Source organism: Rhinoraja longicauda, chromosome 16 (genome assembly GCF_053455715.1).
Source record: "Rhinoraja longicauda isolate Sanriku21f chromosome 16, sRhiLon1.1, whole genome shotgun sequence".
Lineage (NCBI taxonomy): Eukaryota > Metazoa > Chordata > Chondrichthyes > Rajiformes > Arhynchobatidae > Rhinoraja > Rhinoraja longicauda.
The window spans coordinates 9,780,079-9,792,154 of NC_135968.1; the positions used below are offsets into that span (position 1 = coordinate 9,780,079).

General features: G+C 46.9%; 1 protein-coding gene across 1 annotated transcript in view; it reads right to left on the bottom strand.

The window, feature by feature from the left end:
* pcdh15b (protocadherin-related 15b) overlaps positions 1–12,076 on the bottom strand; it is a 1,128,636-nt gene that overhangs the window by 485,285 nt on the left and 631,275 nt on the right. Inside the window, exon 6 of the mRNA XM_078413191.1 lies at positions 11,711–11,776. Coding sequence (XP_078269317.1) covers positions 11,711–11,776 — 66 coding nt within the window. The remainder of the gene's footprint in view (positions 1–11,710; positions 11,777–12,076) is intronic.

Genomic DNA, 12,076 nt, shown 5'->3' on the forward strand with positions numbered 1-12,076 from the left:
CCAGTGTTTTCCTTGGGAGTGTAAATGGAACCTCGCAGCGTGAAGCGGCCATTACATCATTCATAAATGTTTAATAAAACAGTGAATGGTGCATGTCCTTTCATGCATCACCAATACAACAAAAAAGGGAGAAAAAAAATAATCACTAAATAGCCATTGAAAAAATCACAAGGTTATAGGTTTCAACGAAGCACTGTGTCACACGTAGATGCTAAACAGTTCATCTTCAGCATAGAAACATAGAAGCATAGAAAGTAGGTGCAGGAGTAGGCCATTCGGCCCTTCGAGCCTGCACCGCCATTCAATGTGATCATGGCTGATCATCCAACTCAGTATCCCGTACCTGCCTTCTCTCCATGCCCCCTGATCCCTTTAGCCACAAGGGCCACATCTAACTCCCTCTTAAATATAGCCAATGAACTGGCCTCAACTACCTTCTGTGGCAGAGAATTCCACAGATTCACCACTCTCTGTGTGAAAAAAAACTTTCTCATCTCGGTCCTAAAAGACTTCCCCCTTATCCTTAAACTGTGACCCCTTGTTCTGGACTTCCCCAACATCGGGAACAATCTTCCTGCATCTAGCCTGTCCAACCCCTTACGAATTTTGTAAGTTTCTCTGATCCCCCCTCAATCTTCTAAATTCCAGCGAGTACAAGCCGAGTCTATCCAGTCTTTCTTCATATGAAAGTCCTGCCATCCCAGGAATCAATCTGGTGAACATTCTCTGTACTCCCTCTATGGCAAGAATGTCTTTCCTCAGATTAGGAGACCAAAACTGTACACAATACTCCAGGTGTGGTCTCACCAATGCCCTGTACAACTACAGCAGAACCTCCCTGCTCCTATACTCAAATCCTTTTGCTATGAATGCTAACATTCATAGCAAAATAACCAGTGGATTCGAGCCCGGCATCATAGCCAGGATTAAATGATGCCAGAACTACCAGGAGTTTTACAGAGTAAAGGTTACAATACTCATTGCTGAGGAGCCTTAATAAAAACCATGGCAGCATTTAGAAGAAACATCACTTCACCAAACGAAGGTTCGAATCGCACAGTCTCTTGCTCAGAGTCGGGGACATTTAGAACTATAGGTTTAGGGTGAGGGGAGTGGGGTTGGGGGGGGGGCAAAGGGGTGGGGGTGGGGAGATTTAACAGGAACCTGAGGAGTAACATTTCCACACAACAGGTGGTGCGTGCATGCAACAAGCTGCCGAATGAGACAGTTGAGGCAGGTACGATTGCAATGTTTAAGAAACAGTGAGGCAGGTACATGGAGAGGACAGGTTTCGAGGGACATGGGCCAAACGCAGGCAGGTGGGACTAGTGTAGACAGGGCATGATGGATGGTGTGGGCAGTTGGGCCGAAATGCCTGTTTTCACGCTGTATGACTCGAATACACTGGTTATTTTGTTCTGATGGAGGCAGGAATCAACAAGGAGAAATACCTTTTAATTTTGACCCCGTTGCTTATTGAGAGGTCATAAGGTCATAAGTGATAGGACAATTAGGCCATTCGGCCCAACAAGTCTACTCCGACATTCAATCATGACCTAAGTCTCCCTCCTAACCCCATTCTCCTGCCTTCTCCCCATAACCCCCGACACCCGTACTAATCAAGAGGTTATCTATCTCTTCCGTAAAAAATATCCATTGACTTGGCCGCCACAGCCTTCTGTGGCAAAGAATTCCACAGATTCACCAGCCTCCAAAGACTAAAGAAATGGATGGTGTTGCTCATCTCCTTCCTGAAGGAACATCCTTTAATTCTGAGGCTGTGGCCTCTAGTCCCAGACTCTCCCCCACTTGTGGAAACATCCTCTCCACATCCACTCTATCCGAGCTTTTCATTATTCGGTAAGTTTCAATGAGGTTCCCCCTCTTCTGAACTCCAGCGAGTGCAGGCCCAGTGCTGTCAAACGCGCATCAGATGTTAACCCACTATGGACCTTCCCCAGAGCCAGCACAACCTTCCCCGGATACCGGGCCCTAAATTGCACGCAATACTCCAAATGCAGCCTGCGGCCTGACCAGTGCCTTACCAATAGACGCAGGTGTAGGCCATTCGGCCCTTCGAGCCAGCACCGCCATTCAATGTGATCATGGCTGATCATTCTCAATCAGTACCCCGTTCCTGCCTTCTCCCCATACCCCCTGACTCCGCTATCCTTAAGAGCTCTATCTAGCTCTCTCTTGAATGCATTCAAGGAATTGGCCTCCACTGCCTTCTGAGGCAGAGAATTCCACAGATTCATAACTCTCTGACTGAAAAAGTTTTTCCTCGTCTCCGTTCTAAATGGCCTACCCCTTATTCTTAAACTGTGGCCCCTTGTTCTGGACTCCCCCAACATTGGGAACATGTTTCCTGCCTCTAACGTGTCCAACCCCTTAATAATCTTATACGTTTCGATAAGAACCCCTCTCATCCTTCTAAATTCCAGTGTATACAAGCCTCGTCGCTCCAGTCTTTCAACACATGACAGTCCCGCCATTCCGGGAATTAACCTAGTGCACGCCCTCAATAGCAAGAATATCCTTCCACAAATTTGGAGACCAAAACTGCTCACAGTACTCCAGGTGCGGTCTCATTCTTGCCCTCTCGAAATAAATGCTCGCATTGCGCTAGCCTTCCTCAGAGAGCTCGGTGAAGCCTGCACAAGGGCGTAATTGTGAGAGTTAATGACATTCCACCGCGAAGGAAACATGCTCTGACAACCTCAGGGTGTAGCAGAAACGGCTGCTGCCTTTTTACTGAGATGCTGGGTTGAATGACGGGATATGCACATAACAAGCATGTCAAGATGCAGCGCTGTTGAGAAGTGGCAGCTTAGTCTGCAGAGCACATAATCTGAAAGGTAGGTGTATGATCCATGTGCATAAGATAACCAACAAGTCCGGTCACCACCAGCTGGCCCTCTTATTATAAAACAAAAGCAGGAACGGGGCACTGATTTTGGATGATCAGCCATGATCATATTGAATGGCAGTGCTGGCTCAAAGGGCCGAATGGCCTACAGCTGCACCTATTTTCATATCATATCATATCATATATATACAGCCGGAAACAGGCCTTTTCGGCCCACCAAGTCCGCGCCGCCCAGTGATCCCCGTACATTAACACTATCCTACACCCACTAGGGACAATTTTTACATTTACCCAGCCAATTAACCTACATACCTGTACGTCTTTGGAGAGTGGGAGGAAACCGAAGATCTGGGAGAAAACCCACGCAGGTCACGGGGAGAACGTACAAACTCCTTACAGTGCAGCACCCGTAGTCAGGATCGAACCTGAATCTCCGGCGCTGCATTCGCTGTAAAGCAGCAACTCTACCGCTGCGCTACCGTGCCGCCCTACGTTTCTACGTTTCTAAAGAGTTTAGGAATTTAGAACATCCATTGGCTCTATGTCAGGCACACATATTTTACTCAAAATGATCTTTGATGACAAATTTTAAATGTTGGTTCGAGTAGTCAGAATGACAAAGCATTTCACTCTATCTCGATACCCTAGGTACATGTGACAATAAAGTATCACAAAGTATCATTAAGTATCGGGGTACTGATTGAGAATGATCAGCCATGATCACATTGAATGGCGGTGCTGGCTCGAAGGGCCGAATGGCCTCCTCCTGCACCTATTGTCTATTGAGATCTTTGGTTTCTTCCCACACCCCAAAGACGTACAGGTTTGTAGGTTAATTGGCTTTGAATAAATGTCTTAAAAAATGTGACTAGGATAACGTTAATGTGCGGGTATCGCTGGTCGGTGCGGACTCGGTGGGCAGAAGGGCCTATTTCTGCGCAGTATCTCTAAGCTAAACCAAAAAAAGTAAGGTTTATAATGTTTCAGCTTCTCCACTAATATCATGTTTTGTGTCCCATGGTGTTTTCACTCTTTAAAATAATACTGCTCCTTGGTTTGGTGACAAGTGATAATGATTCAACGTGATTATCTGCTTGGCAAAGTGATTATGACTGGATAACCAGACCTAACCAAACCCAACGCTTTATCGGAAACCCAGTCAGTTGAGTCAGGATCCTAGCTTGGACAATAGACAATAGACAATAGGTGTAGGAGGAGGCCATTCGGCCCATCGAGCCAGCACCGCCATTCAATGTCATCATGGCTGATCATTCTCAATCAGTACCCCGTTCCTGCCTTCTCCCCATACCCCCTGACTCCGCTAACCTTAAGAGCTCTATCTAGCTCTCTCTTGAATGCATTCAGAGAATTGGCCTCCACTGCCTTCTGAGGCAGAGAATTCCTCATTGGAGATGAGGCCGAAAACAGTGAATCTTGTCCTGTTTTGTTTTTAATCATCATCATTAGTTTTAGTTTAGAGATTCAGGTCCTACTAACCATCGCGTCCACGCCAACCATCAATCTCCTCTTTAAACTGGTTTAGTTTAGGCTAGTTTAGTTTGGAGTGGCCTCCTCCTGCACCTATTGTCTATTGTCTATTGTTTAGCAGTTTAGAGATACAGCGAGGAAACAGGCCCTTCGGCCCACCGAGCCCATGCCGACCAGTGCTCCCCGCACATTAACACTACCCTACGCACACTAGGGGCAATTTACACTTATACCAAGCCAAATAACCTACACACCTGTGCGTCTTTGGAGGATGGGAGGAAACAAAAGTATAAAGTATAAGCTGCTTGATACAGCTCTGCCAAAGGAAAATATTGCCAGAAGGAATTGCAAATTAGCTAAGTCAAATAAATTTCACACAATGTGCATCTTGCAGTAAGCACATTTACTCTCCCATCGGCCAAAAGGAACAGGTGCGAAAATTCACACCTCCTGATTCAGGGACAGTTTCTTCCCAGCTGTTATCAGGCAACTGAACCATCCTGTCAACTACCAGAGAGCAGTCCTGAACTATCTACCTCATTGGAGAACCCTTGGACTGCCTTTGATCGGACTTTATTGGTTTTATCTTGCACTAATTCACGTTTTTCCTTTCATCATGTATCTGTGCATTGTGGACGGCTCGATTGTAACCATGTATTGTCTTTCCGCTGGCTGGTAAGCACGCAACTAAAAGCTTTTCACTGTACCTCGGTACACGTGACAATAAACTCAACTCAAATCTACTCCTAGCTGTCAACCAAATTTGGTCTTGGAGCAGCTGCCTTCCAAAATACTGTTCTAGTCTTTGAGTGCAATTCCACAAGAACTCACAATGTATTACCAACTGTTCAAATGAGAAGTCAAGTCAAGTCAAGTTTATTTGTCACATACATATACAAGATGTGCAGTGAAATGAAAGTGCCAACGCCTGCGGATTGTGCTAAACTACAAAACAGAATAGAATTATTTTTTTCTGAGCCAGCACCACCATTCAATATGATCATGGCTGATCATCCAACTCAGTATCCCGTACCTGCCTTCTCTCCATAACCCCTGATCCCTTTAGCTACAAGGGCCACATCTAACTCCCTCTTAAATATAGCCAATGAACTGGCCTCAACTACCTTCTGTGGCAGAGAATTCCACAGATTCACCACTCTCTGTGTGATAAAAAACGTTCTCATCTCGGTCCTAAAAGACTTCCCCCTTATCCTTAAACTGTGACCCCTTGTTCTGGACTTCCCCAACATCGGGAACAATCTTCCTGCATCTAGCCTGTCCAACCCCTTAAGAATTTTGTAGGTTTCTTACAAAAAAACTGCACTCTACACACAAGAGGGACAATTTACAATGTTACCAAGGCAATTAACCTACAAACCCGTACGTCTTTGGAGTGCGGGGAGGAAAGCGGAGAGCCAGGAGAAAACCCACGTAGGTCACAGGGAGAATGTACAAACTCCGCACAGGCAAGCACCCGTAGTCAGGATCAAACCCGGGTCTCTGGCGCTGCAAAGGCAGCGACCCTTCCGCTGCGCCACCCTGCTCAAGGTCCTCAAGTTACTTATGATTCCTTAAAAAAGTTCCAGTACCGTCTTAATCCTCCGATGTTCTTGAAAGAAGTAGATTTCCTGCCACTCACACTTCATTGCCGCAGGATGAGTCAATGGTGTAAATCATTAAGGGCAAGCGCTGAGCAAATGTAAGAAAGATTGAATAATACAGGGACTTCATTGTTCAAATGAACAAGACATGGTGATTATTGTCCTCAGTGTATTATATGTAATGTTAATATGCAAGTGCAGTGAGCATAAAACAAACCCTGTTAGCAGCAGCCGAGAATAATTAGTTGTGCATTACGACAGTTAATGACTTGAACTGAATCTCAATCAAACCTGCCGCACCAAAAATCAATAAGCACACAAGAACACAGGAAAATTAGATGTTTAGTTTAGAGATACAGCGCAGAAACAGGCCCTTTCGGCCCACCGAGTCCGCGCTGACCAGCGATCCCCGCACATTAACACTATCCTACACACACTAGGGACAATTTTTACAGTTACACCAAGCCAATTAACCTACAAAACCTGTACGTCTTTGGAGTGTGGCAGGAAACCGAAGATCTCGGCGAAAACCCACGCAGGTCACGGGGAGAACGTACAAACTCCGTACAGATAACACCAATAGTCTGGATCGAACCCGGGTCTCCGGCGCTGCATTCGCTGTAAGGCAGCAACTCTACCGCTGCGCCACCGTGACCGCCCTTGTGAATGAAGTGTAGGAAGGAACTGCAGACGAAGAGGAGGTCTCGACCCGAAACGTCACGCGTTCCATCTCTCCAGAGACGCTGCCTGCCCCGCTGAGTCACTCCAGCACTTTGTGTCCATCTAACAGGAAAACTAGCCACAGGAGTGGGTCAACCAAGGGTCCACAAGCCAGCCTTGCCCTCCAATATCGTCATGGTTCATCTGTGTAGGAAGGACATGCAGATGCTGGTTTAAACTGAAGATAGACACACTCAGCGGGTCGGGCATCATCTCTGGAGAAAAGGAATAGGTGACGTTTCGGGTCGGGACCCTTCCTCAGACTGCCCAGGAAGAAAGGCCTCAACCCAAAACGTCACCTATTCCTTTTCTCCAGAGATGATGCCTGACCCGCTGAGTAACTCCAGCTTTTTGTGTCTATCACGGTTAGGGTTGCCAACTTTCAAACTCCCAAATAAGGGACAAAAGGTGACCTCACCGCCCGCGCCCAACATGACCTCACCCAGCCAGCGGCCACATGCTCCCGCTCCACCACTGGCGGCCCGGAGGTGGGTTGCTACGCAACCTCCGTTCGGCAAACACGGTCGGCCCCGCTCCCCGAACACACTCCATTAGCCTACACTGTCCGGGCCTACAGCGGTCCCCGAGCCTACAGTGTCCGGGCCTACAGTGTCCTGGCCTACAGCGCCCCCCGGGCTTAATACGGGACAAGGGGGGTCCTGTACGGGACAAACCAATTTAGCCCAATGTACGGGATGTCCTGGCTAATACTGGACAGTTGGCAACCCTAATCACAGTTCATCTATGTTGGTTTCAATTTTTCTTCCATGCCCGTTCCCAGTAGCTCTCAATTCCTCAATCCTTCAAATATTTATCAATCTCCTGCTCAAATATATCCAATGATCTGGCCTCCATCACCATCTGTGACAGAGAATTTCAGAGTTTCACTACCTTTCAGAGTTTCACTACCTTCTGAGGAAATAAATGTTTACGCACTAGGCCCACAACAGCCTGGGACTCGCCTAGAACAGGCAACCAACCGCAAGTTCAAGAACTGGAGCGTGAGCTTTGAAATTGGCGCTAAAGACATGGCGCCTCTTGCACGCGGGCAGGTCATGGGGAGAACGTCCAAACCCCACACACTCAGCACCCGTAGTCAGGATCGAACCCGGGTCTCTGGCGCTGTAAGGCAGCAACTCTGCCGCTGCATTTCCCATAATGACCCTTCCGCAGGTTCAATCTAATCAAATGCTTGCCGCTCTCTTCCTCTCTTCGCACAGTCCTGTTTGGGGAGGGTGGCTCACAACTCTGAGAATAGCTGCTCTCTGACATAAGACAAAAAAACACTAGAAATACTCAGCAGGTCAGACAGCATCTGTGGAGAGAGAAACTGAGTTAATGCTTCAATTGGTTATCATCTCATAGAGGTTCTTCTTTCCGAATTCAATTCACCCTGTGTTGATTTTTGCAGGTGAACAGATAGAAAGAGGAAACTATGGTTTAAAGAAAGGAGTCTGAAAATTAGAGCACAAATTAGGAGCGAGTTTTGTCACTTCAACATTACAGCATCTGAAGAAGCAAGCTGGATAACTATAAATAGTGGGCTGCAGTAAGATTGGCAAGGCCACCAGCACAATCAAGGACGAGCCTCGTCCCAGTCTTCTCCCCTCTCCCATCAGGCAAGAGGTACAGAATTGTGAAAACGCACAGCTCCAGATTCAAGGACAGTTTCTTCCCAGCTGTTATCAGGCAACTGAACCATCCTGCCAACGACTAGAGAGGGGTCCTGAGCTACCATCTGCCTCATTTGGAGAACCTTGGACTATCTTTAATCAGTCTTTACTGGACTTTATCTTGTAGGAAACGTTATTCTCTTCATCGTGTATCTGCCCACTGTTGACGGCTCTATTGTAATCATTGACAGTCTTTCCGCTCACTGGTTAGCACGCGACACAAGCATTCCATGACACGTGACAATAAACTAAACTGAAGTAAACGCCGTACCGTCTCTGAATTGAGAAAGAAATAGAAAAACATAGAAACATAGAAAATAGGTGCAGGAGTAGGCCATTCGGCCCTTCGAGCCTGCACCGCCAGTCAATATGATCATGGCTGACCATCCAACTCAGTATCCCGTACCTGCCTTCTCTCTATACCCCCTGATCCCTTTAGCCACAAGGGCCACATCTAACTCCCTCTTAAATATAGCCAAGGAACTGGCCTCAACTACCTTCTGTGGCAGAGAATTCCACAGATTCACCACTCTGTGTGAAAAAAAACGTTCTCATCTCGGTCCTAAAAGACTTCCCCCTTATCCTTAAGCTGTGACCCCTGGTTCTGGACTTCCCCAACATCGGGAACAATCTTCCTGCATCTAGCCTGTCCAACCCCTTAAGAATTTTGTAAGTTTCTATAAGATCCCCCCTCAATCTTCTAAATTCCAGCGAGTACAAGTACAATAAATGTGTGAAATGAAACGCAAAGATCATTGGATCACCAGCAGCAGAGATTTGTAGCAAAGAATCTTCGGCACACAACGTAAGTAGGTCATTGAGATGTCCAGAGGACTAAAACAAACCGGGCAAGATCGAACAGTGAATTAACATTCTTGTTCGTGGGCTCAGTGTCACAGAGTCATCGAGCGATACGTTCTGTCCATGTCATTTGAATGCATTTGGTCCATAGCTCTTTCAACCCTTCCTATCCACACGCCTGTCCTCATATTTCAATGGTATTTATTCACAAAATACTGGAGTAACTCAGCAGGTCAGGCAGCATCTCTGGAGAGAAGGAATGGGTGACGTTTCAGGTCGAGACCCTTCTTCAGACTCACCACTAGCTGATTGTGCAAAGTCCACAAAGGCAGCAGCTGAGGTCACGATTGAACCCAGGTCTCTCTGGTGCTGTGAGGCAGAGGCTTTACCAGCTGTGCCACCCTGCCACCCTAATAAAGGTGATCACACTTAATTGGGTCTAATTAACAAATTATAACGCATTTTGGAACATTCTGTGGTCAGGCAGGCTGTTTGATAATAGGTGGCTTTTGATCTTTCTTCCGAGAGTTTTACCAAATGAGGCCACCCAACTATTGAACCTCTGATGTGCCTGAGAGGAGATGTAATCCAACAAACAGTCTGAAGAAGGGTCTCGACCCGAAATGTCACCTGTTTCTTTTCTCCAGATCACATGGTCAGAAGTGATAGGAGAAGAATTAGGCCATTCGGCACATCGTCTACTCCGCCATTCAATCATGGCTGATCCATCTCTCCCTCCTAACCCCATTCTCCTGCCTTCTCCCCATAACCCCTGACACCTGCACTAATCAAGAATCTATCTATTTCTGTCTTTAAAATATCTGCGGAGGCTTTCCCTCCACAGCCTTGTGTGGCAAACAATTCCACAGATTCACCGCCCTCCGACTAAAGAAATTCCTACTCATTTTCTTATTAGAGGAACGTCCTTTAATTCTGAGGTGATGACCTCTAGTCTCTCCCCTAGACTCTCCCACCAGTGGAAACATCCTCTCCCACATCCACTCCATCCAAGCCTTTCATGCTGCCTGACCTGCTTTCTGCACCTATCCTAAGCTTTACATCCCACCCACTTCCACAGTAAGTTTACCTTCAAAATGCACGCAGGTCCTAAAGCTCAGTGTCGATCTCATAACCAATATCGTAAAGTGACAACGTGAATGACGTGATGCAACATTTCAAGCCAAATTATCGCCATCACCTCTAGCTTTGAATGATCGCAGTTTGCCCTGATATTTGCACTGCTTAATTGAAGTCGTTGAATAATTCAAAAGCATTTCTTCAGTGAAAAAGCATTACAGCGGGGTTATGCTACGAACAAATATATGCAAGGAGGAACGCATTTGTGACCTGACATCATCCAAAAAGGACCCCTTTCAATACTTGGAGAATGGTTTTCTATTTCAAGTGCGAACTATGCACACTCCAAGCTAATTTGCTTGTAATGTATCGGTAAGAGTCTGCACCTTTGGCCTGGGACCATTGGCACGGCTTGAAATGCCTCCACAAGAACAGTAGAAAAGGGCGGCCACGGTGGCGCAGCGGTATAGTTGCCGCCTCACAGGGCCTGCAGCGTCGGAGACCCGGGTTCGATCCCGACTGCGGGTGCCTGTCGGTACGGAGTTTGTACGTTCTCCCCGTGAGCTGCGTGGGTTTTCTCCGAGACCTTCGGTTTCCTCCCACGCTCCAAAGACGTGCAGGTATGTAGATAAATTGGCTTGGTAAATGTAAAAATTGTCCCTGGGATGTGTAGGATAGTGTTAATATGCGGAGATCGCTGGTCGGCGTGGGTTCCGGTGGGCCGAAGGGCCCGTTTCCGTGCTGAACTAAACTAAACATCAGCAAAAACATCATGACCTGATGAGCCAAAGCATTATGACCACCTGCCTAATATGCTATTGGTCCTCCGCGTGCAGCCCCATACGCAGCAAGGTGCGATGCACCTGTGTATTGTGACACATTCCTCCCGTGACCACCATTAAAATTTTCCGTGACTTGTGCCACAGTAGACCTTCTGTCGGTTCGGACCAGACGGCATAGCCTTCGTTGCCCTCGCGCATCGATGAGCCTTGGGCGCCCAACACCCTGTCGCCGGTTTGTGGTTTGTCCCTCCTCGGACCACTGTCGGTAGGTACTCACCACTGCTGACCGGGAGCACCCCACAAGCCTTGCCGTTTCAGAGATGCTCTGACCCAGTCGTCTGGCCATAACAAATGGCTCAGGTCTTTACTCCTGCCCATTTCTCCTGCATCCAGCACATCAACTTCAAGAACTGACTGTTCACTTGCTGCCTCATACATCCCACCCCCTTGACAGGCGCCATTGCAACAAGATAACCAATGTTATTCATTTCGCCTGTCAGTGGTCGTAATGTTCTGGCTGAGGCATTTGCGGGCTGAAATCATCAGCTTTCACAATTGACCCTGGGATTCAATGCTCCACGCATGTAACCAGTCAAAGTGCACACTCAGGTTCAGTCTGCTGAAAGTCAACAATGGCACGTGACAAACGTCAAGCTTGCCAATGATCTGGCGTCAGGAGAATTGAGACGCACTACTCACCATTTCGGCTTTCTTCATCAATGGCGACGATGGTAGCCGGAGGACCTGATCTCGCAAGTTTGCAATCTGTTAGTGGCAACAAAAAAAAATAATCATATGTCAAACCCACTGACGTACAATAAGGATCGGATTAAACACTTAAACACTTAAAGGTTCGACGGCCAAAACATCGCATTAAAAAAAAATAAAAAATGCGGGTCTCACAAGATATTTAAAAAGGAAAAAAAAATGTAGAAGATACATTGTGTAAGCATTTACTGATTTCCCTTATCCTTGTATACACAATGGGACTTTAACTCAACACAAGCACGACGTGCCACTTTAACAAAGGGATTAACTTAAAGGTACAGATTAGCTGGGCACGAA